This window comes from Leptodactylus fuscus, chromosome 1 (assembly GCF_031893055.1).
Source record: "Leptodactylus fuscus isolate aLepFus1 chromosome 1, aLepFus1.hap2, whole genome shotgun sequence".
NCBI lineage: Eukaryota > Metazoa > Chordata > Amphibia > Anura > Leptodactylidae > Leptodactylus > Leptodactylus fuscus.
This window is the reverse complement of record NC_134265.1, coordinates 308682702-308709747: the sequence shown is the minus strand read 5'-3', so window position 1 is coordinate 308709747 and position 27046 is coordinate 308682702. Positions and strand designations below refer to the sequence as shown.

Below are 27046 nucleotides of genomic sequence, written 5' to 3'. Positions count from 1 at the left end.
AAAAGTGGCATCGCTTAGCTAATACACGACACGCTTCGTAGCAAATTTCGCCAAGGTCGCCATCCAGATTTGTTTTAACCTGTCATTGACACTCTATGCAAAATCATCTACATTGTTAATATATCTTTAGCAGGATAAAGCCAAGATATGACATTAACCGGATACAAGTGAATAAATGCTAAATTGGCATCAAGAGGGTAGTCCAAGGTGTACATGAATAAACATGTGACTGACAAGATGTCTATGAATATAGTATTATACACTATACAAGTCTATGGGACACTGCTGTAGTACCTGGCGCTACTAATGCTGGGAGCAGCATGCCGTAGTAAACAGCTGATCTTCAGGCGTCCCAACATTTAGACCCCTGCTGATCTAAAACTGATAACTAGAGATGAGCGAGTAGTATTCGATCGAGTAGGTATTTGATAGAATACTACAGTATTCAAAATACTCGCACTCGATCGAATACTACTCCTATTCGCAGTAAAGATTCGATTCAGAACCAGCATTGATTGGCCGAATGCTATACAGTGTATAGCATTCAGCCAATCAACGCTGATCAATGCATTTCTATGAGGAAAAGCCAGCTCCCGCATAACCAAAAGCTGCCAGCTCTCCCGACTAGCAAAGAAGAACCTGCTGCAGAACCAGCGTTGATTTGCCGAATGCTATATACTGTATAGCATTCGGCCAATCATTGCTGGTTCTGCAGGACGAGTGAGTTCACATTAGCGCTTGCCTCCCGTCCGGAAGGAGTTCGCAGGAGGACACCCCCCCCCCCCCCCCCCCGGAAGGAATATCAGCGCAACTGCAAGCGCTGTGCAGTTAAAGAGGACCTTTCATCAGATCGGGCACATGCAGTTTTATATACTGCTGGAAAGCTGACAGTGTGCTGAATTCAGCGCACTGTCGGCTTTCCCGATCTGTGCCCGGTGTAAAGCGTTTCTGTCAGAAGGGCGTTTCTGACAGTTAGCCAGGAACATCCTTCTGCCTCGTGGCACCTATTGCGCTGTGCTGTGGAGCGGGGAGGAATGCGCCCTCCCTCTGCTCACACAGCTCATCCATAGACAAGTGTTATCAGGAGCGGGAGGGGGCGTTCCTCCCAGCTCCACAGCACAGCGCGATAGGCGCTGCTGGGCAGAAGGACGTCCCTGGCTAAGTGTCAGAAACGCCCTTCTGACTGTAAAGCCCTACGGTACCGGGACCGATAGCGCTTTACACCGGGCACAGATTGGGAAAGCCGACAGTGCGCTGAATTCAGCGCACTGTCAACTTTCCAGCAGTATATAAAACTGCATGTGCCCAATCTGATGAAAGGTCCTCTTTAAAGTGCACAGACCCCATAGACTATAATACGGTCCGTGCGCTTTAACTGCACAGCGCTCCTCCTAAACACTCTCCTCCTGATACTCGTGGACTTGGTGACTCTCCTTTGGTCGAATAATGGTTTCCCCTGAAACAAGCATTTTTTCCCATAGACTATAATGGGATTTGATATTTGATTGAGTAGTCGAATATTGAAGCTCTACTCGAAACGAATATTGAATCTCGAATATTTCACTACTCACTCATCTCTATTGTTATCCACTCATTTTCTAGTGGCTGTGAGCGGTACTGCAGCGGAGTTCCAAGTGAAGGGGACTGAGCTGCAATAGAACAGAAGCTAGCAGATGCATGGCCTCAATATTGCTAGGCACAAGTTTAGAAACTTTGTAGTACATTTTTTCTCATTCCTCCTCTTTGTTGTACACTATTCTTATGCATTCCCAAATTGGACAAGGTGCTCGTCCATGCCTAGCATGAAGACAACACATCTTGTAATGCCAACCATCAAAGTAGATCTATTGCAAAGATTACATAATGTAACATTGGGAGGACACAGATTATTTTGGGCTCTGGGTCCTTTTTTTAATTTCTGCATCACTTTTGTTCCAAGATCTAAGACTTTTCAATTTTTGTCTATATGTAGTGATAAGTTACATCTGATGTCTACTACTTATGCCGTGAACTTAGCTACAAAGCCCACAACATGATCGCACCATCCATTTACAGCCAGATGGCAGCTCCTTCAATGTACAGAACTGTAAGCTATGACATAAGCTGTGGCTCAGGGTCAACTATAACATGTTTATTTAATGGTGGACCAAGGGTGGAAATACCAGATGTACAACTATTTGGAGTGTTTTTTTAACTGTTAGATCTACATTTAGTAGCAAATGGAAAAACTAATGAGCTAATGGAGAGGAAGGGGCCCTTATACTATTCTACAGGGTGTCCAGAGCTTAGAAATAAACTGAAATCTTCTGCACAAATATGATCCATTCCTCTAAGGAAATAGCTACTTTGTAATATTGACCCGCCATAAAGAACTCACCTCCAGAATGCTGTAGTCCGTCTCTTTGGCGTACATGACTACTGCATGTGCAGAATACGTTCTGAGCTTCATGGTAAGTTTCATTTCTTCCTTGTTCTCATTTTCCAACAGTCTGTATTTTATATAGCTGCTGCCAGTGAACGTGACGGATGAGCCAACTAGGAGGGAAACAGAAATATATTTCAGCATTGTGAATTTCATTTGGTGTTTCTATGATGGTAACTAATGCGCCATAAGCATCATTCACTGTTGATCCCCTCTCCAAAACAAAAAATCAATCCGCAAGAAAAAAACATATATTATTTATAATGAATACCAGCAACCTAGATCATCGGTCTTATACCCCAGGGTACCGGCTATATTTCTGGATACAAGCTTTAAAAGCCGTATACAGAGGTGAATGAGCAAATGTCAATTCCCATCCAATCTCAGCAACGTATGGCTGAAACGACCCCAATAAAGAGGACGGCACAAAGAATTTATCCATATAACTGCACAAAGAATATAAGCTATCGGGTCTTATATATCAATATGCAGGGAGAGGGCTATGGCTAGTAAGAACTGTAAGTAATATCCACAATGTGACTTTAAAATGTCTCACCACTTATGATAAATGTCTGATTTTATATAGATAAAATGTTACCATTAATATCGGGGGAACCTTACAAGCGTCGCCTCTTTCCATTTTGAACGGCAAAATTCATAATAATTTTAGACCGTGTTCAGACAGCTCTGCAGATTTACTGCCAAAAACAGGATCTGATCACATCAGCACAATGCAAGGAAATCTGTCCCAAAGCCATACTACAGCCATATAAACCAGACCTTACGTATCACCGCATTGATAAATGCAAGGTAGATGCCAACTGGACAGTTTTCCGCACCCTCCTGGGCAAGTTCTAAGTCCACAGCACATTGTGTGGCCCGCTGAATCCTGCCCTATACTGCCAGACACATCAAATATGGAAGAGTGTTATTTGGCAGAGCTCTTCCCTTCTGTATCTTTTACTATTAACACAGAAAACTGGCTTCCAGTCTCCATTCATGCTATATTTATGTATTTACCCCTTCATGCCATTGAAGATAGTCGCTCCATATAAATAAACTATAATAATACATTTGGAAATTTACAATAAAAAGTGGGAACTATATAAATCCTTATTTAGTGAGTCCCCTCCAAGCAACCGGTTGTAATAAATATCTGCATTTTTCAATTTCTCATAATGTAGACATCCTGAAGCAAACTCATTTCACTCTATGGCTAGGGAATTTGAGCCCCTGTATTAAAAAAAAAAAATTCTCCATCCCATATAACGATTAGAGATGAGCGAACACTAAAATGTTCGAGGTTCGAAATTCGATTCGAACAGCCGCTCACTGTTCGAGTGTTCGAATGGGTTTCGAACCCCATTATAGTCTATGGGGAACATAAACTCGTTAAGGGGGAAACCCAAATTCGTGACTGGAGGGTCACCAAGTCCACTATGACACCCCAGGAAATGATGCCAACACCTCTGGAATGACACTGGGACAGCAGGGGAAGCATGTCTGGGGGCATAAAAGTCACTTTATTTCATGGAAATCCCTGTCAGTTTGCGATTTTCGCAAGCTAACTTTTCCCCATAGAAATGCATTGGCCAGTGCTGATTGGCCAGAGTACGGAACTCGACCAATCAGCGCTGGCTCTGCTGGAGGAGGCGGAGTCTAAGATCGCTCCACACCAGTCTCCATTCAGGTCCGACCTTAGACTCCGCCTCCTCCGGCAGAGCCAGCGCTGATTGGCCGAAGGCTGGCCAATGCATTCCTATGCGAATGCAGACTTAGCAGTGCTGAGTCAGTTTTGCTCAACTACACATCTGATGCACACTCGGCACTGCTACATCAGATGTAGCAATCTGATGTAGCAGAGCCGAGGGTGCACTAGAACCCCTGTGCAAACTCAGTTCACGCTAATAGAATGCATTGGCCAGCGCTGATTGGCCAATGCATTCTATTAGCCCGATTAAGTAGAGCTGAATGTGTGTGCTAAGCACACACATTCAGCACTGCTTCATCACGCCAATACAATGCATTAGCCAGTGCTGATTGGCCAGAGTACGGAATTCGGCCAATCAGCGCTGGCTCTGCTGGAGGAGGCGGAGTCTAAGATCGCTCCACACCAGTCTCCATTCAGGTCCGACCTTAGACTCCGCCTCCTCCGGCAGAGCCAGCGCTGATTGGCCGAAGGCTGGCCAATGCATTCCTATGCGAATGCAGACTTAGCAGTGCTGAGTCAGTTTTGCTCAACTACACATCTGATGCACACTCGGCACTGCTACATCAGATGTAGCAATCTGATGTAGCAGAGCCGAGGGTGCACTAGAACCCCTGTGCAAACTCAGTTCACGCTAATAGAATGCATTGGCCAGCGCTGATTGGCCAATGCATTCTATTAGCCCGATGAAGTAGAGCTGAATGTGTGTGCTAAGCACACTCATTCAGCACTGCTTCATCACGCCAATACAATGCATTAGCCAGTGCTGATTGGCCAGAGTACGGAATTCGGCCAATCAGCGCTGGCTCTGCTGGAGGAGGCGGAGTCTAAGGTCGGACCTGAATGGAGACTGGTGTGGAGCGATCTTAGACTCCGCCTCCTCCAGCAGAGCCAGCGCTGATTGGCCGAATTCCGTACTCTGGCCAATCAGCACTGGCTAATGCATTGTATTGGCGTGATGAAGCAGTGTTGAATGTGTGTGCTTAGCACACACATTCAGCTCTACTTCATCGGGCTAATAGAATGCATTGGCCAGCCTTCGGCCAATCAGCGCTGGCTCTGCCGGAGGAGGCGGAGTCTAAGGTCGGACCTGAATGGAGACTGGTGTGGAGCGATCTTAGACTCCGCCTCCTCCAGCAGAGCCAGCGCTGATTGGTCGAGTTCCGTACTCTGGCCAATCAGCGCTGGCCAATGCATTCTATTAGCCCGATGAAGTAGAGCTGAATGTGTGTGCTTAGCACACACATTCAGCTCTACTTCATCAGGCTAATAGAATACATTGGCCAATCAGCGCTGGCCAATGCATTCTATTAGCTTGATGAAGCAGAGTGTGCACAAGGGTTCAAGCGCACCCTCGGCTCTGATGTAGCAGAGCTGAGGGTGCACAAGGGTTCTAGTGCACCCTCGGCTCTGCTACATCAGATTGCTACATCTGATGTAGCAGTGCCGAGTGTGCATCAGATGTGTAGTTGAGCAAAACTGACTCAGCACTGCTAAGTCTGCATTCGCATAGGAATGCATTGGCCAGCCTTCGGCCAATCAGCGCTGGCTCTGCCGGAGGAGGCGGAGTCTAAGGTCGGACCTGAATGGAGACTGGTGTGGAGCGATCTTAGACTCCGCCTCCTCCAGCAGAGCCAGCGCTGATTGGTCGAGTTCCGTACTCTGGCCAATCAGCGCTGGCCAATGCATTCTATTAGCCCGATGAAGTAGAGCTGAATGTGTGTGCTTAGCACACACATTCAGCTCTACTTCATCAGGCTAATAGAATACATTGGCCAATCAGCGCTGGCCAATGCATTCTATTAGCTTCATGAAGCAGAGTGTGCACAAGGGTTCAAGCGCACCCTCGGCTCTGATGTAGCAGAGCCGAGGCTGCACAAGGGTTCAAGCGCACCCTCGGCTCTGATGTAGGAGAGCCGAGGGTGCACTTGAACCCTTGTGCACCCTCGGCTCTGCTACATCAGAGCCGAGGGTGCGCTTGAACCCTTGTGCACACTCTGCTTCATCAAGCTAATAGAATGCATTGGCCAGCACTGATTGGCCAGAGTACGGAATTCGGCCAATCAGCGCTGGCCAATGCATCCCTATGGGAAAAAGTTTATCTCACAAAAATCACAATTACACACCCGATAGAGCCCCAAAAAGTTATTTTTAATAACATTCCCCCCTAAATAAAGGTTATCCCTAGCTATCCCTGCCTGTACAGCTATCCCTGTCTCATAGTCACAAAGTTCACATTCTCATATGACCCGGATTTGAAATCCACTATTCGTCTAAAATGGAGGTCACCTGATTTCGGCAGCCAATGACTTTTTCCAATTTTTTTCAATGCCCCCGGTGTCGTAGTTCCTGTCCCACCTCCCCTGCGCTGTTATTGGTGCAAAAAAGGCGCCAGGGAAGGTGGGAGGGGAATCGAATTTTGGCGCACTTTACCACGTGATGTTCGATTCGATTCGAACATGGCGAACACCCTGATATCCGATCGAACATGTGTTCGATAGAACACTGTTCGCTCATCTCTAATAACGATATTTAGCATATAATTGTGAACAATGTACAGTAAGAATGCTTTAAAGGGATCCTATCACTAAAACTCATTTTTTTTGTCCCTAACACATAGGAATAGCCTTAAGAAAGGCTATTCTTCTCCTACCTTTAGATGTCTCCTCCATTCCGTAGAAATCCCGGTTTTCGTCAGTATGCAAATGAGTTCTCTTGCAGCACTGGGGGCAGGCCCCAGCGCTCAAACAGCAATGGAGGCTTCCCCAATGCTGCAAGAGAACTCTCCAGTGCCGCCTCCATCTTCTTCAGGAACAGGCTCTCTTCGCGTCTTCTTCCGGTGGTGGCTTCAGATTTCTAGGCCTCGGGCAGCCAACTGAGCATGCCCGCCGGCAACAATAAAATGGCCACTTACGATACTGTGTATGTGGCCATTTTCTTGTGGCCAGTGGGCATGCAAAGTCGGCTTTGCCCTAGGCCCGAGGTTAGAAGTTTGAAGCCACCGCTGGAAGCAGACGCATGACGAGAATGTTCCTGAAAAAGATGGAGGCGGCGCTGGAGAGTTCTCTCGCAGCATTGGGGATGCCCCCAGTGCTGTTTGAGCGCTGGGGCCCACCCCCAGTGCTGCGAGATAACTCATTTGCATACTGACAAAAACCGGGATTTCTATGGAACGGCGGCGCGGAGAAGACATCTAAAGGTAGGAAAAGAATAGCCATTCTTAAGGCTATTCCTACGTGTTAGGGACAAAAAAATTAGTTTTAATGATAGGTTCCCTTTAATCGCTCTAAGTATATGCTCATACAATATAATAAGACCATTGCCCTATATATACAGTAGTTGGTTGTACTAGTCTTACCATTGCACTGCTGGCCTGCAGGGCACACACAATTGTATGTATCTTCCTTTGGATCTGGAACACACTCCATGCCCTCGGGACAAGAGATTCCTTCGCAGACCGTGTTTATAATGGGACATTTACCTCCTGTTTGACCAAAAATGGAAATACGAGTTAAATAAATCTATTTTTGGTAATAAACCTCCATGCTCTTTGTCGTTTTTTTTACCTTTGCACAAGCACACAGATTTCCGCACATGTCTTGGTGTGACAAAGCTCAGCCGGGCCGTGCTATGGGTTGACATGACATTCTCATCTACAGTGATCTTCTCATCACAGTATCTCAAAGGACAGTCTAGGTCAGCGCAAAGTTTGTGGAAGACCTCCAGGATTTTAACACCGCTGAAGTCTTCAATCTCAGCGACTGAGGCATTTATCTTCTGGATAAGAAGCTTAGGTGCAAAATGCGTGCTGCTCGGCTTATCTACGACCAACAGGACCTCAAGGTTTGCCGGTGGATCAGATGGCTGCAGGCTGAGAATCTGCACATCAATTTTTCGCCCACCCAAAATGTTTTTTAGGGTTCTCTGGAAGTTGCGCCAATAATCTCCGATGAATTCCTCTGGAGAGAGGTTTGCGAAGCGGAACGTGATACTGTGATTTAGAAGCTCCTGCGTTATCTGCTTGATATGAACGGTTATATCGGCCGCGGTTGTAAACATCCCATCTGTTACGCTGACATTTAGCAGATACTGGCCCACGTCTAATCTCTTGTGTGCTATCAGTTTCCCTCCAGTGCTCGAAACCGAGAAGAGATTCTCTAGTTTGGAATCTAAACTATACGTGAGCGTGTCATAAACATCCTGGTCTGTTGCATGGATCTTCCCAATCACGCCACCGGCATATTCTTCCCCAAATGTTGTAACGTAAATTTCCAGGGGTAAAATGGCTGGAGGGTAGATACTCTCTTCGATGACTCGCACATCAACATTTGTCACTGAAGATAATTGCGGTTTACCATTATCTGCCACCTAGAGGCAGAAAGAAGAATTTCAGTAAATATACATTGAGCAATAAAAGAGACAAACATAAATCCCATAAAGATCAGGATACATGCCGGCACTATTAGATTTTAAGTTACTCTTGAGAATCTCTACCCTCAAATCAATAGATACAGGGGACAGATTTTGTCAAAGGAAAACATGTTTACTCCACGGGTCCGGTGAGCAGAGAGTTTGTTACAATGTATTAATGTAGTGTTCTATATCTCTGTTTCATCCATCAGGGAGGCTTGTAACGGCATACATAAATACTCACTTGTCCATCTGACCAGGGATACAATAAGGAGTGTCCAATCAAATCTCGTTTCTTTGTATACCTTCTGTTGCAACAAATGTATCAGCCAATCAGTGGCTCTGATTAAACAGAACAGTCACTGATTGGCTGACACATTGGCATGCAGGCCAGAGGATAGGAAGACCAGAGCAGAGACCCGCTGGCCAAACATGAGTTTAGTATAATAAAAGTGATAATCACAATATGACATCATGAAAATCTGATTTACCGGCAACATGTTATAGAGCAAGAGGAGCTGAGCAGAATCAACATATATACATTGGGGAATAGTTATAGCATGACTTATAAGTTATTTACTAAAATATCTGGTCATTCTGGGCTTAGGAGTCCACTGGGCGGTCCTAGTCATTGACAGCCTTATGAATGTGCATATAAAGATGAATGTAACTTAATGCTTAGATCCACAGGTATAACTTGCAGATTCTGGGCATCTGTAATGGGGCCATTACTTACCTTGTACCATTTAGAATAGTGGTATATTTTATATATCAGAGGCCTCTTTGGGCCCCCCTCAGGATCCAGGGCCTGGCAGCAATTACTACACCTACACTTAGACCCACCCACTTGACTCTTAAGCCCAGAATGAGCAGAGATTTCAATCAACAAGTTACAAGCTAAAGCTAATTTTTTCATACAACGTTATTAGAGATGAGCGAGTAGTATTCGATCGAGTAGGTATTCAATGAAATACGGTATTCGAAATATTCGTACTCGACTGAATACTACTAGCTATTCGCAGTAAATATTCGATTCAGAGCCAGCGTTGATTGGCCGAATGCTATACAGTGTATAGTATTCGGCAAATCAAGGTTCTGCAGCAGGCTTGTCCTTGAGAGCTGGCAGCTTGCTGTTATGAGGGAGCTGACTCTCTTTCTCATAGGAATGAATTGACCAGCATTGATTGGCCAGTGTACAGCATTCGACCAATCAACGCTGGTCCTGCTGGACGCTCGTCTGTGAGGAGGCAGAGTCTAAAATCGGACCACAATGGAGACTGCTGTGGTCCGATCTTAGACTCCGCCTCCTCACAGACAAGCCTCCGGCAGAACCAGCGTTGATTGGCCGAACGCTGTACACTGACCACTCAACGCTGGTCAATACATTCCTATGAGAAAAAGTAAGCTCGCTCATAACAGCAATCTGCCAGCACTCCTGACTAGCAAGGACGAGCTTGTCCTTGCTAGTCAGGAGAGCTGGCAGCTTGCTGTTATGAGGGAGCTTACTTTTTATCAGTGCAACTGCAAGCGCTGTGCAGTTAAAGCACACGGTCCCCATAGACTATAATGGGGTCCATGCGCTTTAACTGCACTTCGTTCCTCCTAAACACTCTACTCCTGCTATTCGTGGACTTGGTGACTCTCCTTTAGTCGAATAGTGATTTTCCCTGAAACTAGCATTTTTTTCCCATAGACTATAATGGAATTCGATATTCGATGGAGTAGTGGAATATTGAGGCTCTACTCAAAACAAATATTGAATCTCGAATATTTCACTGTTCGCTCATCTCTAAACATTATATATCAATCTACTCAGCTCCTCTTGCTCTATAAAATGCAGCAGGTTGCAGGTTCAGTAGGCAGGTTTCTTTTAAAGAAAATCTTTAGATATAGATAGCTTTGTGCTTTAGGCAGTCAATATCTGCTGGGTATAAACAGGAATGTTTTCATTCAGTATCTGGGCTTTAGAAGTGACTGTATAGCATACTCTCACTTATCATTAAGACCCGATTCACATCTGCATTCAGGCCATTCTGTTCACCTGTCCGCATGAAATATACGGAGAGAAAAGTCCGCAAACGCTTTAGTGTGGAAACCAAGTGGAAATCACACGCTCCCCATTATAGTCTATGGGGTCCGCGGGTTTCCTTAGGTAACCGTTTTTTTATGCGGATAGTTTTCCATTCAGGGGGCCCCGAAGCGGACTCAAAATTTGGGAACCCGAATGCAGATGTGAACCGGACTTGAGGCTCTACAATCCATTTTTTTTTAGTAGATTGTGAGCCCTACATAGAGCTCACAATGTACATTTTTCCCTAACAGTATGTCTTTTTTTTTTTTGGAATATGGGATGGAAATCCATGCAAACACGGGGAGAACATACAAACTCCTTGCAGATGTTTTTTTTGCCCTTGGTGGGATTTGAACACCAGGACTCCAGTGCTGCAAGGCTGCAGTGCTAACCACTGAGCCACCGTGTGGCCTCATCTCTACAATCCATTTAGTATTGCCAAACGCACTTTTTCTTAATGAGACTGGATGGCGGCATTTCTGCTATTTTTGTCCATGAAAGAATTTTACTTTAAAATTTCTGCCATCAAAGCCTAGTCTGATGTCATATAAATGTATATAGTCTTAGTTAATAATGGAAAGATATTCATTAAGACTTCCTAATGTATGGCAGAATACCCAGAATGGAATATTAATTTTTCATGAACAGTAAATTTTCTTCACCAGTAGATGGCGATAAAGCATATATTAAAGTGCAAAAAGTAGCCCCAGTGATGAATACACTATAAAAGTTTTTTTATTAGCCGAATTCCTCATGTCTGCAGCGTTTGACACAGCGAGGTTTTATATCAGACATACTAAGATGTAAATTAACCTCTGTCGACAATCACAAAGCAACTAATAAGCTGAAAACGCGTCTATAAATTGACTCGCTTCAATGAACAAAAACAACTTTTATCGCTTTAATAAACTCATATCTGAATTAAATAGGTCTGCGGAGTACGTCATGTAGTAGGAGGCATAATCAAATTCTAGCATTTAAAGCAAACATCCACTGGCGACAATCCGAGATTACTTGCATGGAAAGAATTCAATGGGTCAGAGGAAATTAAGAAAAGAATAATAGGTCTTCTGTGCGCTTAGTGTTTGCTTGGCTTTTATTTAAACCAACAGGAAGTAGTTCAGGAACGGTATTAGGCTTAATTATCCAAGTGTAAATTGCCCTGACATCGGTTTTCAGCACAGCTCAGGATCCCTACCGTTCAGCTACAATTGTCATTTTTGAGAACTTTTCACTAAGGAATAATAAGGGCTACCATGGACGGATGGGCAGGAAAGGTAAAAGAGACGTGCAAAGCCTGATATAGCGTGCAATAACAGATCCATTCATTTAACCGTACACGTACTATAGTCTGGAGCTGCTTTCACAATTCTGCAGACTTTAGAGCTGGAATCATCCACATCACATTCCTTGCTGACTCAATGTCTGCACAGAACTTGCTTTGGCGCCTTGTACTCTTGGATGACTATTTGTCACATCAGGCACTGTACAGTGATCTAATGTAGGAATAAGTATGGGCGTATTAACACTGCGATTGCAGGGTTTGTTTGGCGTATGCAGAGGAAAAGCTCCTGGCACATATATCAAATTCATCTATAGGGTCCTATTCTCTCAATGGAGGCTAATGGTTGTGCTAGCACTGTGGATAATGTTAGTATATATATTTTTTAACTGCATGAAATAGCATATCTTCCTAGAGAGAAAACGGATTGGATACGGAAATTCAGCATGTCTGCTCCTTCCTTCCTCCAGTATGATCCGTCATGGGGAGAGTTGGTATACCGCCATACATGTATATTACATGTCTTATCCCAGTGAAGCATGGCTGACCGTGTGTATGCTGTGAGAAGGTGACAGGCAGAACGCCGGAGTCACAATATATATTCCTGACCTGTGTGTGATCCAGTGCGGGTCTGGAATAGGCCTTAGCCCCAGGTGTGGGTCCTGAGGCTCATTACTGGCTCATATAAGGCTGCACTTCAGGGCAGATCCTGGGAGCGAGAGGAAGTTCCTGGGTCTGTCCTGGAGAGCTGAGTTTTGGTGAGACCAAACTGGGACTTGTTGTGCTTTGTTGGATCATGTGGCGAGAAGTAAGCTATACATACAGTTAGCCTTATTCTGTATTAGTTAGAGCTCGGACGAGCAGGAGTTTTGTTTTCCCTTTTTCGTGACGTTAAGGCTGTATTTTATTTTGCTTATTTTTGTACTTGACCTAAAGATTTATTTATTTTGCTGCTTTTACTAAATAACCCTATTTGCACCAGATTTTTGTATCCCTGTCTCTGATTGGCTGGGTCTGCACCATTGCTGCTACCGAGCTATCTTTCCCACAATGGGTTTCAGGTCCTTTACATATCAGGATAATAGGCTGACAGAATAGACATGTCTTTTTCAACCTCTCTTTGTTACTATGTACGTGAACCATAAAATGCTGCTTTATAGTACCTATAGGAAGGATCTGTATACTGACTATTTTATATACTCTTAATTCATAATATTTCAGTTATGATTATAAGATTTAAGGTAAATTGGTGCATTTTGTTGCTGAAGCCATCATGTAAAATCTCTCTGTTGTCGCCAGATATATCCCCTACTCCCACTCACTGTAATAGGAGGTTTCTGATTTTTCAGCTTGAGCAAAAAAAAAAAAAAAAAAAAAAAGCACTGCCTCCTATTGAAATGAATGGGCAGATCTTTAGTGGCAGATTCCAATGTAAACATTTCATTTTTCACATACAATGTAGCTAAGGATCAAAGGACCTGAAGTAATGTTTAGTTATATTTTTCCAGGTCTCAGCGTTACATTTTCTTTCTCTTATTCTATGGCCATATACGCAATGATAAAAAGGCTATTTGAGTAGTCAAGTATACATTTCCTACCGGTTTTGGTCACTATGTCAGTGTATATGTCTTATAATCTTTATTCCTCACTATTCCTCCTTTCTCAGCAAAATAGAAATTTTTTGTGTCAGGCTGCTCCTGTCTCATCCCAGCTTGCAGTCTCCAGCCCGCTAGGCTTCCACCTTCTTGCTATCTTTCTGTCACTTTGCTCTGATCACTGGCTGCAGTCGTGAATGCAGTGACACAAATCAGCCGCGTATCCTCCCGCAGTCTCAGCAACACCACCTATGTTGGTTAATGCTCATGTGTCTGATTGTTTCCAAAGTTTCCATTTCATTAGATGTCATCCTTCATGAGTTCTGAGGATCGGGAATTGAACTTTCCAGTGTTTTCTAACTAGTGGAACTATCACATTCTGTGTAATATATTATATATTCTTTGGCTCCGTGTATATCACCACCTACAATACTGTAATGCTAGACCTTGGGTACTTGACTTTTGTAACAAATGTCATAAACATAGATAAAAGGCTAGTTTTAATACGAGCTATACAACATAATAGAAAACGATAAGGCAGCTTTAGAACTCATAAAAGCTATTTTTGTCAACCCTTAAAAAACTGATACTGTCAGCATACAAATACAAGAAGGTACAGTACACGTTATAACAATATTATCTAGTGCTATAATCCTGCCAGAACTGTGTTTAATCTCAGTCAAGACTGTAGTGCGCTCTTTATAGATGTATCATCAAGTGACATTGTACAGTGTGGGCTGCTTGGCCTTCTTCAATAGTGACGGTGTTGTTTGCTCATGGTTATATAACAACACTGGAAGGAGATTGCCGCAGTCTTAGAGTGCCAGTCATTCTTTGGATCGTGCGCGGTTTGTCAGTAAATTTCAGAACGTGAACCAAAAATATCCAACATAAAGTGCTGACTATGGTGACTATGGCTGTCTGATAAGATTAGGTAATCCTGCAACTACTGGGACTGAATAAGTGGGCTGATCATCAAAAGAGCCCATTTTAGGGTATGGTTATGGTCTTCCATCGCAGAAAGCCTAGGCAGGGGTTTGTACACTACTGAGCCCCTTTATACATTGTAGCTATTCAGTGTGACACCTTAGGTAGGGTTCACACTACTGTTGGTGTCCGCTCAGAAGGTGTCCATTAAAAAAAAAAAAAACAACACCTATCATAACGGACAGTAACTGATGGCTATATGTTATATGTACGTTACTGTACATTATATGTCCGTTGTCCCTAGACTTCAATGTTAAAAAAAATAATGGACACTTGCCGTCCATTTTTTCAAACAGATGGAAAAGTCCTGCATGTCGGATTTTTTTGTCCGCTTGACACTAACGGACACAAGATAAGATCTCATTGAAATAAATGGAAATTGCAAATGGACCAGTTAGTGTCCGTTGCTAAAATCTTGTATGGACAATAACCATGGACACTGCTGAGCGGACAACGATGGTAGTGTAAAAAGCGGTAAGCAGTGAAAGCACACAGACCCCATAGACTATAATGGGGTCCATGTGTTTTCCCACGCGGGGTCCTCACAAATCATGTGGAGAGGAAAGTAATTCTTGAAGTACTTATCTCTCTGCATGACACCGTGCAGAAAACACACAGACCCCATTATAGTCTATGGGGTCCCTGTGCTTTCATTGCTCACCGCTTCTTAATACGTTCGGTATAACGTTCTGGGTCCCCAAGCAAACAGAATACCAAATGCGGATGTGAACCAGGCCTTAGAAACCACCAGTGATCAGCTATAGCCATCAGAGAAAGCTGCAGCTGGCCATACAGTTCATGTCAATGACACAATGACCACTTGATAGATGGACAGGAAGGGTCTGCTATAGAGAGATGTGTTTTGCTTGCAGTCTCCACTCCACAAATAGAGGAGGGTCCTAAGTGATCATAATTGGGCATAGAATAGGGTTGTCCCCCTGTAAAGAGTTTCGACCATTTTGATATCCCTACTTCTTAAGGGGGCCAACAAAGCCAGTCTATCTTTCAGACAGTTCCATAAATCTGCCCTATTGAATGTACTGTAGTATAATACATCCTTACAGTATAAGACAAATGAATTTTACTTTAGTGTAATAAATCTTCACAATATAAACCAAATGGATTTTACTTTAGCATAGCACATCCTTCCAATGTTAAAAAGCTTAACAAACCATAGACATGACATTATATAAATAAGGTAATATAAGACTAATATTTCACTTAAACTGACCTTCCCACTTTCGCTGCATTACGGCACCATTACTTTTCCATTATTATCATTAAGAGGTAGTTATTATAGAAGGGTAGAGATATATATATATATACGGTAGGCGTCTAATAACCTTTTAACCAGCCCTCGTACCTGAATCTGAAGTAAGAAGTGATCATTGGTTTTGCGGTTCAGTGCGGCCGCCGTGGTTATTACTCCCTGCTGGTTAATCTGAAAAGTATTATCTTCGTTTCCACTCAGAAATGTGAACGTAAATGGAGGGCCGTTGTGAGACGAATCCTTGTCTGTCACCACCAAGTGCAGAACTCTAAAGCCAATCGGCTTATTTTCCTGTAGAGATATATTTTTATAAGATTATGATACTGTCACAGCTAGATGCATTTGTCTACCAGTTGACAAAAGTTGCTCCGTATAAACCAAAGCAAGGCTCTAGTTTCCGGTTTTCCTACCCGCGAAAGCCCTGGCATGAAAAATGGATCTTCACAGAACCAATGAGACTGTATGACAAACATAAAAAGTGACAAGAACATGAGAATTACACTCGACACTTTGTATCGCAATTGAATATACTCATAGATAAATGAGCTTGTTACAGTCTCGGGAAGGATAACAGCGGCTTCAAAGCCTAAATACAGACAGAACAGTAAAAAATCCATTTTCTACTGCTTTCTTATATACATGAAATCCTATATTAATGACACTTCAAGTGCTTGTTAGACATCAGTCTGGGCAAAAACTATTAAAGTAATTTAAGTTCTCCGAGAACACAACTTGTAGGAAGCAAAATTAAAGGAAGAACTTTGCTTAGCCATTGGCATTTTCTGCCTAATAAGGGAGACGAGTATAGACAGCCCAAAGCAAAGCCTCAGGTTTCTGAAGACTCGGGAATCAAAAAAAAAAAAAAAAAAAGCAAAAAAATAGAGAACAGACAGGAAGATATATCTACTGCCGAAATAGCTCTCTAAAGATGTAAGTCTCTTCTCAAGGAAATACTCTGGAGGTGGTGGCTCAGGGTCTCAGGAGGTGGGCTGTATTAGCATATGGAACGCATGCATAGAATCTATTCTTAAGATGCTCTACGAAGAGTTAACCAAAAAATACTTTGCTTTCAGATCCCAAGGCACTGAATGGACACCTTGCGAGTGGATTATCATAATGTATACAATGAAGAAGGTCAGGAAAAGTACAGCTTTTCCTGTACTTGTATGAAGACCATTTCTCATGAAGCAGACACTATGTAACATCAGGCATCAAGACATTCTACTCAATGCTAATTGAATCAAAACCTATTGCGATGTATTCTGCTAAATTCGTGACAGAAGGAACCTTCTCCAACCATATGCTCATATACGGAAGTATTCCAAGTTGATGAAGCAAAGCTGATAATTTTAGATAATCTGCCGGTCCCTGAAGCTGGCCGTACACTTTAGCTGTGGCCTGAACACACCGCTATTCTACAAGAACTCCTCATCCATATGCAAACTCTGTGTTTTCAGTGGGGAAAAGGAGAATTAGTCGTAAGCAGACACTTCTGATGGTGGCTTGTTTATCTATATATATGGGTTAGACTGAAGGCTGATATCTGGGGCCACCTTAAAGGAAGTCTGTCGGCAGTTTTGACCCCTTTAAAACTGCTGACATTACTAGACATGGTGGGGTAAAGCAGTTTTATCATACCTTGGATGATGACCACGCTACCCATAACACATCTAATATAACATAACAATCCTTTCCACACCACTGTGGGCCTGAGCAGTAAAGTCTATTTAGTTACTATGACACTATGGTGTGTTTGCTACAGCTTTCTACCCATCTTGTTTTCCTGACTTCATCTTATTGTCTACTTCCAATCCCGACCTAAACCCAATTGCCACTAATGATTCGCCTCGCTCCACCTACCCTTAGTCTGACCTCACTTTTTGCATTGTCCTGGTATTGTGATTTGGATTCTCCAACTCATTGCCTGACAGATGTTGCTAATGGAAAATATCCCTTTGGGAACTCCATCCCTCTTTGTGTGGGTAAAGGGTGAAAAACATGCAAACCCTTGGACTTTGCTCCCTATTTTAGCCCAATACTAATTCTGATCGCGACTGTGATCTGGAGGGTCTATTTCTGCAGTAGGCCGGTGTTACCATATGCGAACTAAAAATCATTCTCGATAAAAAGCCAATATTTTCATTAAAAAATTTAACAACAACAGAATAAGAAAAATAACATAATCTCACACCTACCTGAATTATAATGCTGTAGTTCTCTTTGGAGAACATGGGAGGGTTGTCGTTGACGTCAGACACATCAATATTAACTCTTGTGGTGTTCACTCTGGGTGGACTACCATTATCCTCTGCTTGAATTGTTAAAGTATAACCAGAAATCTAAAAAAAAATATCAGTAAAATTTCATCATGATTCCTTACAGAAATATTGTGTTATAAGATGGCAAATTTAAAATTAGTAATAACAATTTCAAATAAAATGTCTAATTCAATCCGGCATGGTAGTGATTCTTTACGGAAAGTTTGGCGAATGAGTATGTGACGAGACTCACCTTCTCCCTGTCTAAAAGTTTATTCACTTTAACTTCCCCTCTTCCAGGATCAATGATGAAGGTATTCCCCAGATTGCCATCTATAATTGTATAGCGGATGTGGCTGTTCAAAGGTCCATCAGCATCGTCTGCAACAACCTAGATAAAAGCACATTCTCATTTGGAGAGACTCCGGTAGACAAGTGAACATTTTTTGAAATAATTCTTCCTCATGTCCCAGTTTTGACTTATTAGAAGAGCTCCCAGCAGATTTATTTCAATAGACTCTGTGTTACCTTCATAAACTCAACCAACTGAACAGAAAAAAAGCCTGAAGGAACACAATACAATGTAACATCCAGCACTATTGTTCTCGAAAAGGAATCTGATACATCCTTCCATGAAATCTCGCCAGATAAACTCGAGGTTGGGATATGAATCCTGAGGCTATAATTATTATATAACAATTTTCAGTTTCTCAGCCCCACCTTACAATATTTGTCCATGAAGCTGACAATAACAGCCAATGAATATCATAATTCTATAGGTGCTATTGTATGATATAATGATATATGTACCGGCATTCTCCACCAAAAACCTCAACATGCCTACCTATCTCTAGGGCCTCCTCCTTGTCTCTAGGTTTGAAGTCTTCTTTACTACCAAATGCTGCAAATTAGAAAGAAGGCCCTGGAGGTATTGTATGTAGGTAGTCATATTGATGTTTTAATAAACTACTCTTAAAGAGGTTGTCCAGTCGTGTAAACTAATAATGGAAAATACTTGGCATGGTAAATAATTGAAGAATCTCATTGATCTCTCACCACTCTTATTGTGATGCTTCCCAATTCCTGTTAGTCTCAAGCACCAAGCAATGGCATCCACCAACATTGACATGTGAATACTGCTGTCAACTACCCCAAAGTAACCTCTATGACAAGTGATTGGCTGCCCTGGTCACATGCTCATACCAGGATAGCATTACTGGAGGCCAGTATATAGAGAACAACAAAACTGGAAAGCATCTCAGCATATGGCAAGGGAACACTTTGATGAGTTTTACCTTTTTGAGTATATCATTCTAAGTATTGTTTTATTTATATTACTAGACAACCCTATTAATTATATATACATCTTTTGATGGAATACCGAAGAGGTGCGAATTCAACTTATCTTTTCCTAATGTGTCTCTGAACATGATGTGGAATACTGACAGAGAACCTGACATTGATACAAGTCATAGACTCTCTCATCAATAAGAAAACCGGGATGTGAAATAAATGAGTTGCTGACAATCAGAAAATGACAGCGATGTTATCTATTATTAATCTATGGAGAACCATGCGTTAGCGGTGGTCTAAGAAAGCATACTGTGAGGACAACTTAGCACTACAAGTGGGCTTTACTCTAATTTTAGGCAAATTTATTTTTCCATGATGTATATGGCTCTAATAAAGCACTTCATGACAGCTCTCTTTAAATGCCTTTAATAGACCTGTCACCCCCGTCATTTCCCCGTTCCCGGAAAATCAGGTCTTCAAAATGTTGTTAATATTCATAAATGTTGAGGAGTGTAGGGCTGGTAAATAAATATAGAAAGTTCAATCTCCGTGTAACCCGTGTAATTGTGATGGAAATGATATTTTATTAAACATACCTCTGAGACAACCACTGAAAATTGCATTAAAAAGTGGTCTTCTAGAGGGGTGGTCTTTTCAAAGAAGATGTTTAATATGGAAAACTGAAAATTCATCACAGAAAATGTGGCCTGGGTACCAGGGGGAGGCATCACTGTATGTATACAAGAATGTAGATATGTAGGAGCCCAAACGTTGCATGCATGCATGGGGGAAAAAAAGGACATTTCTGATCATTTTTGCTATTATAGCGACACATTCTCAATGTCTTAAAAGGGTTTCACCAATAATATCAATAAAAATATGTACTGAATATGCATTTTACAGCAACTTTGTAAAGTGGACAATACTTTCATCACCACCCCCAACTCCAGTGCTTTGCCTCTTTCAGTAGACACCACTTCACCGATTCCTGCACAGATTGACTTTTTTTTTCGGCATGGATGGCATTTTTTCTCTAGCCCCCAGTGTTCTCAAGCAATAATTTTTGCTAATGTCAGCACACGATATGCTAATTAAGCTCTCTACTGTCAGGTAGGTGGTCCCAGACTACATGCTCCATTCGAGGACCTGACAGTAGAGAACTTAATTACCATATTGGGTGCTGAAATAAAGAAAAAATATCGCTCAAGAGCGATGGGGGCTAGTAAAAAGAATAAAAAAAATCAACTGTACCAGAATCAGTGGAGCACAACAGTTGGATATAGTGGAATCGGTGAAAGGTCCACTTTGGACAAAAAATATCATAAGTATCTACCTGTAATATCACCCCTGGTCATCAAAATGTATAGGTCTGTGCATGTTATTTTAGTGAGGCTCTGTTCGTCATGCACGCTCAATAATATACTGATGCAGGGATATCATCAGGCTGGACTTAAGCTTTATTTATGCTTTTCATAGAAGAAGTCCGATATGGGCAAGAGCATTTATAACAATAAGGCTACATGCACACAGCCATGCCATATGCCAGGTTCGGGATGAAACGGCACAAACAGCACATTGATGCCTCCACAGACCCATTCACTTTCTTCAGTAAGGCTAGGTGAAAAACAGACAGAAATAGGACCTGTCCTGAGTTTTGAGCTTGGCTGACGGTCCCATATATAGGCCATGATAATACATGGCTAGCACACTGACTATGCACACAGTTCATGTGCATGCTGCCTTAAAGGTAGACATCCTGAGCAGTAAGGGATAAGCAATTAGAAAGCCACCGGGGTAGCGACTGCCACAGAGCCCAGGACATTAGGGGGCCTGGCGGCAGCTGCTGCTGATGCAGATTTTTTTTGTTTGTTTTTAATAGACCGTTACCTGCTGGAGTAAGATTGTGGGTCCACAAACACCGCTATCATTATACTCGGAGGTCATGTCAAATGTCTACCTTGGGGCCCTGCCATTCCTAGTTACGCCACTAACCTCACTACTATGTACTGCTATATTCCTTGTCAGGAACATCGATAGGAAAGATCATTTAGGACTAGGGTTGTGCCGATCTTGAGATTTCAGGATCGATTTTAAAATCTGATTTCCGATCATTTTCCAGCCGATCCCGATCGTGAAATCTGCTGGATCGCCGATCGGGATCTGATCTTTTCCGATCCCGATCACTCAACCCTATTCAGGATGGAACAAAATTATTCCATTGGGTGTGCATTACTGAAGTTGTTCCTTTTATAAATAACAATGCTATACAAAGTTAAAAATGCATATTCAATTGATGACAGAACCCCTTTAAGGCGAAGGAGAATGAGCACTGTATAGCATAGATTCAGTGAATCCAAGTCAATATATATATATATATATATATATATATATATATATATATACACACACACACAGAGAGACAATCCAGGGGTTTCCATTATTGCAGTGTGAACAAGGACAATGTCTAATCATATATTTTCCTTCCTTATTCTCATAATTAAGTACCTGAAATGTAAATGAAGTAAATTGTTATTTTACCTTGACTGATTTTAATGATTAATATATGGACGTTATCTGCATGCTGGCAAAAAGCACAAATGGAACTTTACTTTTCTATTATGTTCATGTTTGATGCTTTCAAGACGTGTAATTATCTTTTTTCAAAGACAGTAAAATCACATATTCAGTGTATTCACTAATGACGCATAATCCTCCAGCAATTCTATTACAGTATTGATAGCACAACAAGGAAAACTTTGTAACGTTAAAATTTTCCACATAGCAAGTCAAACAAGTAAGATTTCCAAGAAAAGCTAAAAAAATAAATTACCATCAAGACAGGCTGTCCAGACACGGCATCTTCACCAACCACTGCAGTGTATGAGCTCTGGCTGAACACCGGCGAGTTGTCATTTATATCCGTAATGTTAATGCTGATCGTGGCAACGTCACTGAGAGGTGGCGTGCCACCATCTGTGGCCTCCACGGTCAAATAATACTCTGCTGAGGTCTCATGGTCTAGGCTTTCAATTATAAAGAGAATGCCTGGTAAGAAGAAAAAGAGAAAAATGAAAGGTTAATTGGAATTAGCACATTAAGGTTTTCCCAGAGGACTGGGTCTAATCAGCAGGGAGTCTTGAGTTGTGTAATCCAGCCGTGGCAAGATCGAGCAGGACACATATTTTCTCAGTATCCTCCTGCGATCTATGTCCCCCATTATTTTAATGAGAATCTGGGCCAAATCTGCTGCTGATTCGGGTGCGGAATCCACCCCCAAATCCATGTCAAATTCCTCCGTGTAAACTTACCCTTAAGGTATTAATTTATTTAAAAATCAATAAAATGTTAATGGTTGGCATGCTTGGTGAAATCTAGAAATTCACCTTGGCGCTATTTTGAATGACTGAATCCTTTGAACAGAGGTGTTGCCTGAGTGCCAAGACTTACAGATCTCAGAGCTGAACGTTGAAACCAGTTTGAAGGTTTCAAAAATTGCTTTGAAGAGGACACCTGTACCACTGGAAAATCTGTTTTCATAAATCTGGTGGAAGTTTTTTGACATGACCACCCAAAATTTCATTCATAAGTAGTTTCTTAGGGGAAAGGGTCTTCTCAAAGAGGTGGTCTTTGTAATTGTATTCTACAATATAATGGCTTATTTACAGGTTAGTGTAGTTTTTAAAGCAATGAAAGTCTATGGGTGTAGTCACAGTTTCATTATTTCTAATGGACCGTGAATAGGGGCCACCATAAAATAGGAAATGCTCAAGTCTATGAGAGATCCATGAAAATCGGCCATAATAGATGTTTCAGCCCATGTTTTTTTTTAATAACTCTGTGTTGTTTCTCTCTTTTTCTTTGTATAGATGTATGAATGAAATGACAACTGGGTGGTACTAGTCCAGGGTAAATCCCTGCATACTCTGGCAGTATCCAGTAACTTTATCAGACAGTGCAGGTGTGATGGATCTCATCTTACCAAGCCGCTTTGCACACCCGTGATCACCTTTCTTACCTTCCACTCACGCCCCATGAGTGCCTGTGTTCATAGGATAATATGAAATGAGCTTTATACATTTTATATATGTATTAACCCGAGTGGGTCGGTACTAGCCACTAACATATACAGAAATATACATCAATAGATGGCCAAGCAAATACAGGTAAAAGCACAGTACAATACAGGAAATAAAATGGGAGTAAAAGAGAAAACGAATACCAGAACGAATCTGTAATACAGTTCACTAAGGCCTGACCAAGGCCCAGTATCAGAACCACTGCAGAGGGTATTCTTGTACAGAAGGGACCCTTCAGCTATCAAGCTGCCTCCTTGCTAAGTGACCAGAATTTAGGTCTGCCTCTCAGTAAAAGGTTGATGTCTAACCAAACCTCCCTTCGGGGTAGCCCCCTCCTCTTTCCCCCACTGCAGGATCTGGGGAAAGAGGGGTGTTTTCCTGGCTGGTGTAAAGCTGTGGGTTCAACTGAGGGTCATTAACAATCTCTCTCCTTCTGTGGACATCTGCAGTCCAGAGGCAATAAACTGGCTGGCCAGAGTGGGCCATCTCCCATGGTATATACATAAAACCACTGAAGCGAATTGACCTCCAATGTAAACACAACATTCCTAAAGGTATGTGTAGGACTGATATGAACAAGGAATAATACATTACAAAGAAAGATACATAACTGAGGGTCTCTTCATCACAGCAGGGACATGCCCCTTTGAAGTGAATTTTTTTAGGAATGTTAATGCAAACAAAAGGTGGAAGTGTTCCTTGTAGCAAAAAAATGTACATTATTCTAATCTGTAGTCGGGCTATAAGCTTGATCATAAGACTGGACCAAAAATTATATAGTGTATAGTCCTTACATTATATATAACTTTTACTCTAGAATGCCAAAAAAAATGTCACGACAAAGTGTATGTTATATATGATTTTACTATATGTTTTCAATGGTAATATTAGTCATAAAAAAGAATGTTACCTGTGGCTTGATTTATACTGAATTTCCCATGCTCATTGCCACTGATAATCTGATATGAAATTTCTGCATTTGCCTCAATATCTCTGCTTGTGGCATACACCTGGAGAATTTCGGTTCCAACTTCAACATCTTCTGGTAGAGTTGCAAGATATTCTCGATGTTCAAATATAGGTGGATTATCATTTATGTCCAGGACTGACACCACAACATTTGCAACAGTGGAGAGCTTTCTGGGTAATCCTTGGTCAGTAGCTCTAACAGTCAGGGTGTAAACTGCCTGAGTCTCCCGATCAAGAGGTTTTTCCAGATTAATTATTCCAGACACTTCATCAATGGAGAATTGACCTTCTGCCGAGCTGACTAATGAATACTGCACCTTTTGATTAAGTCCTGCAATAAAAATATACATTGAAACACTAAAATATTTTAGCTACAAGGCAATAGATATTGTACGGAGTCCATACATAAGGCATTATCGAAGAACTCTTTCTTATGTCTTAGAGGTCTTGACCTTTTTTACAGAAATATATGCCCTTATGTTTATCAACTACATATGCAAAGCTCACAATCATTTCTATTACATTTTGCATATGGAAATTTAGAAAATTTCAACAAAAAAAGTGACCTAGAACGGTTAGCTCTGTTGCGTTGCAGCACTGGAGTCTTGGGCTCGAATCCACCCAAGGGCAACATAGACATGGAGATTGTATGTTCTTCCCATGTTTGTTTGGGTTTCCTCCCACACTTGAAAGACATACTGATAGGGAATGTATATTCTTAGCCCTATGTGGGACAGTGACTGACAATATTTCTGTAAAATGCTGCAGAATATGATGGCGCTATATAAGTAAGCTAAGTATATAACAATATAAATGTACTGATGTGCTTCTATATATTTTAGGTAAATTTGGTTACACAGAAAAGACTTAAATCTGTCAGCATTCTGCAGTGGACCTGATATATATGGTCTTAGGCCAAAGGTTTTTTTTTGGCAGTTGCTACAAGTCTTCTACAATTTCTTAATTTACACCCTTTTCACAAGACTCATTGATCTGCGGATTCTGAGACTAGTCATGTGACATAGTCTCGTCTCTTATGGCATCACTGCTGATCTTTCGTGATGCTGCATTGTAAGCACTTTTGTCATGTACATGGATAGGCTCAAGGTGCAAGCATGGCAAGTAAATCCACAGGTTGCAAATGTATTGTAGCCTGGAAATTGCAGTTGGGGGCCAAATGAAGGACTTGCGCTGGATCATGTGTCTAGAGAACCATATACCTAAAGCATTGGGTGGAGAAAATATGTGTAATTGTTTTTATTTCACACGAAGACATGTTTATACAGCTGTGAAGAGATTTCTTAATTCCTGGGAATCCCCATTGTGTTATAGTAATAATTTTGAGAACATCAACATGCACCAGTCCAGAAATGTTCAGACTGCCCTTTAACAACAAAGTCCATCAACAGATTTAAAGGGGTTATCTAGGAATTACATATTTTATTCTGGAGTCCGGGCCACTGACTAGTCCAGCTAATCCCGCACATGGCCACTGATCACCAATCAACGGCCTATGGAAAGGAAACGGACGTCACACGTGATGAATGTGAGTGATGTCCCGAGTCCTTTCCTTTCAGTCCCACTGGCCAAGACAAAGATGGTTCCGTCCAACCAAAACTTGGCATATTGCTCTGTATGTAAATGTTTGTGTGTATTTTCTGCTTGTTGAATAATCCAAAGGGAAAACCATCAATGTTCTTCCCCGTGTTCTTCTATCAGCTCATCTCTTAGTCCAGTCAATACACAAGTAATGCAAAGAACAAAGACTGAGTTACATAATACCTGCATCAGCATCTATCGCCTGCACTCTAGCGACTGGAGTCTTGGGTTCGGTGTTCTCAAACACGGTGACCGTGTAAGGATCTGCAGAGAACTCAGGGGCGTTGTCATTTACATCTTCTAAAGTCAATTCGACATTAACTTCACAGAAATGACCACCTCCATCTGTTGCTTTTACCGAAAGATGGTAAACTTCCTGGATCTCGCGATCAAGAAGAGAGGAGGTCTTTAATTCACCTAAAATAAAACAGATTGAAAAACCAAAAAAAATTATAATTTTACCCATTGAGAAATAATGCAATTTCTGTAAAAGGAGACTTCCCTTATTGAGCACTTTAGAGCAGAGCATGATGGGCCACCTTGGCTTTAAACTCGGAAATGATATAATATGCTTAGTATAAAGCTATTACTGCCGAAATACATTCCCGTGAGTGTGCCTGCTTTAGTGGGTGACTTATGCCAGTCTCAATACATATGCATACACCATAGCTAATCACTTTATTACAGCTGATGTCGACTTTCCCTAAATAATCATCTTACTAGCAGGTACTGTACTTTGTGCAAAGCGCCTTCATTTTAACAAGTCAGAAAAGTCTGCAGAAAAAAAATTATTCAGTGAAGTACCGGAGAACATTAAAAGTTTTAATGTGTCAAGATATTTCAATACATACAGCTTGAGATGGAACTAAATACTATCGAGAATGCCAGCAGTGAATTATTCATTTTTACATTTTATTATTTTTCTTATTCCTACACAACACTGACTACATATAAAGTATCTCCGCCAAGTAGAACTTATCATTTTTGTAGTTTGGAGAAAGGTCATTTGCCCTGAGCTGTCAGCTTCCAGTGGTCCTCCTGAACAAAGTTTTATTTTTTCCATTGCTGCTTATCTGTTCAATAGGATTATTACTGTGTTGGAAAAT

General features: G+C 41.8%; 1 protein-coding gene across 8 annotated transcripts in view; it reads right to left on the bottom strand.

Moving 5' to 3' along the window:
• Positions 1-27046, bottom strand: part of FAT1 (FAT atypical cadherin 1) — a 198483-nt gene that overhangs the window by 20585 nt on the left and 150852 nt on the right. For all 8 annotated transcript variants that reach the window (XR_012711799.1, XM_075258798.1, XM_075258797.1 and 5 more), the window contains 9 exons: positions 26124-26357; positions 24283-24672; positions 22127-22341; positions 18257-18394; positions 17941-18084; positions 15839-16036; positions 7697-8498; positions 7489-7614; positions 2378-2535 (listed from right to left, as the gene is read on the bottom strand). Coding sequence is in view for 7 of the 8 variants with exons in the window: in XM_075258798.1 (XP_075114899.1) it covers positions 2378-2535; positions 7489-7614; positions 7697-8498; positions 15839-16036; positions 17941-18084; positions 18257-18394; positions 22127-22341; positions 24283-24672; positions 26124-26357 (2405 nt within the window). In the remaining variant the exon portion in view is untranslated. The remainder of the gene's footprint in view (positions 1-2377; positions 2536-7488; positions 7615-7696; positions 8499-15838; positions 16037-17940; positions 18085-18256; positions 18395-22126; positions 22342-24282; positions 24673-26123; positions 26358-27046) is intronic.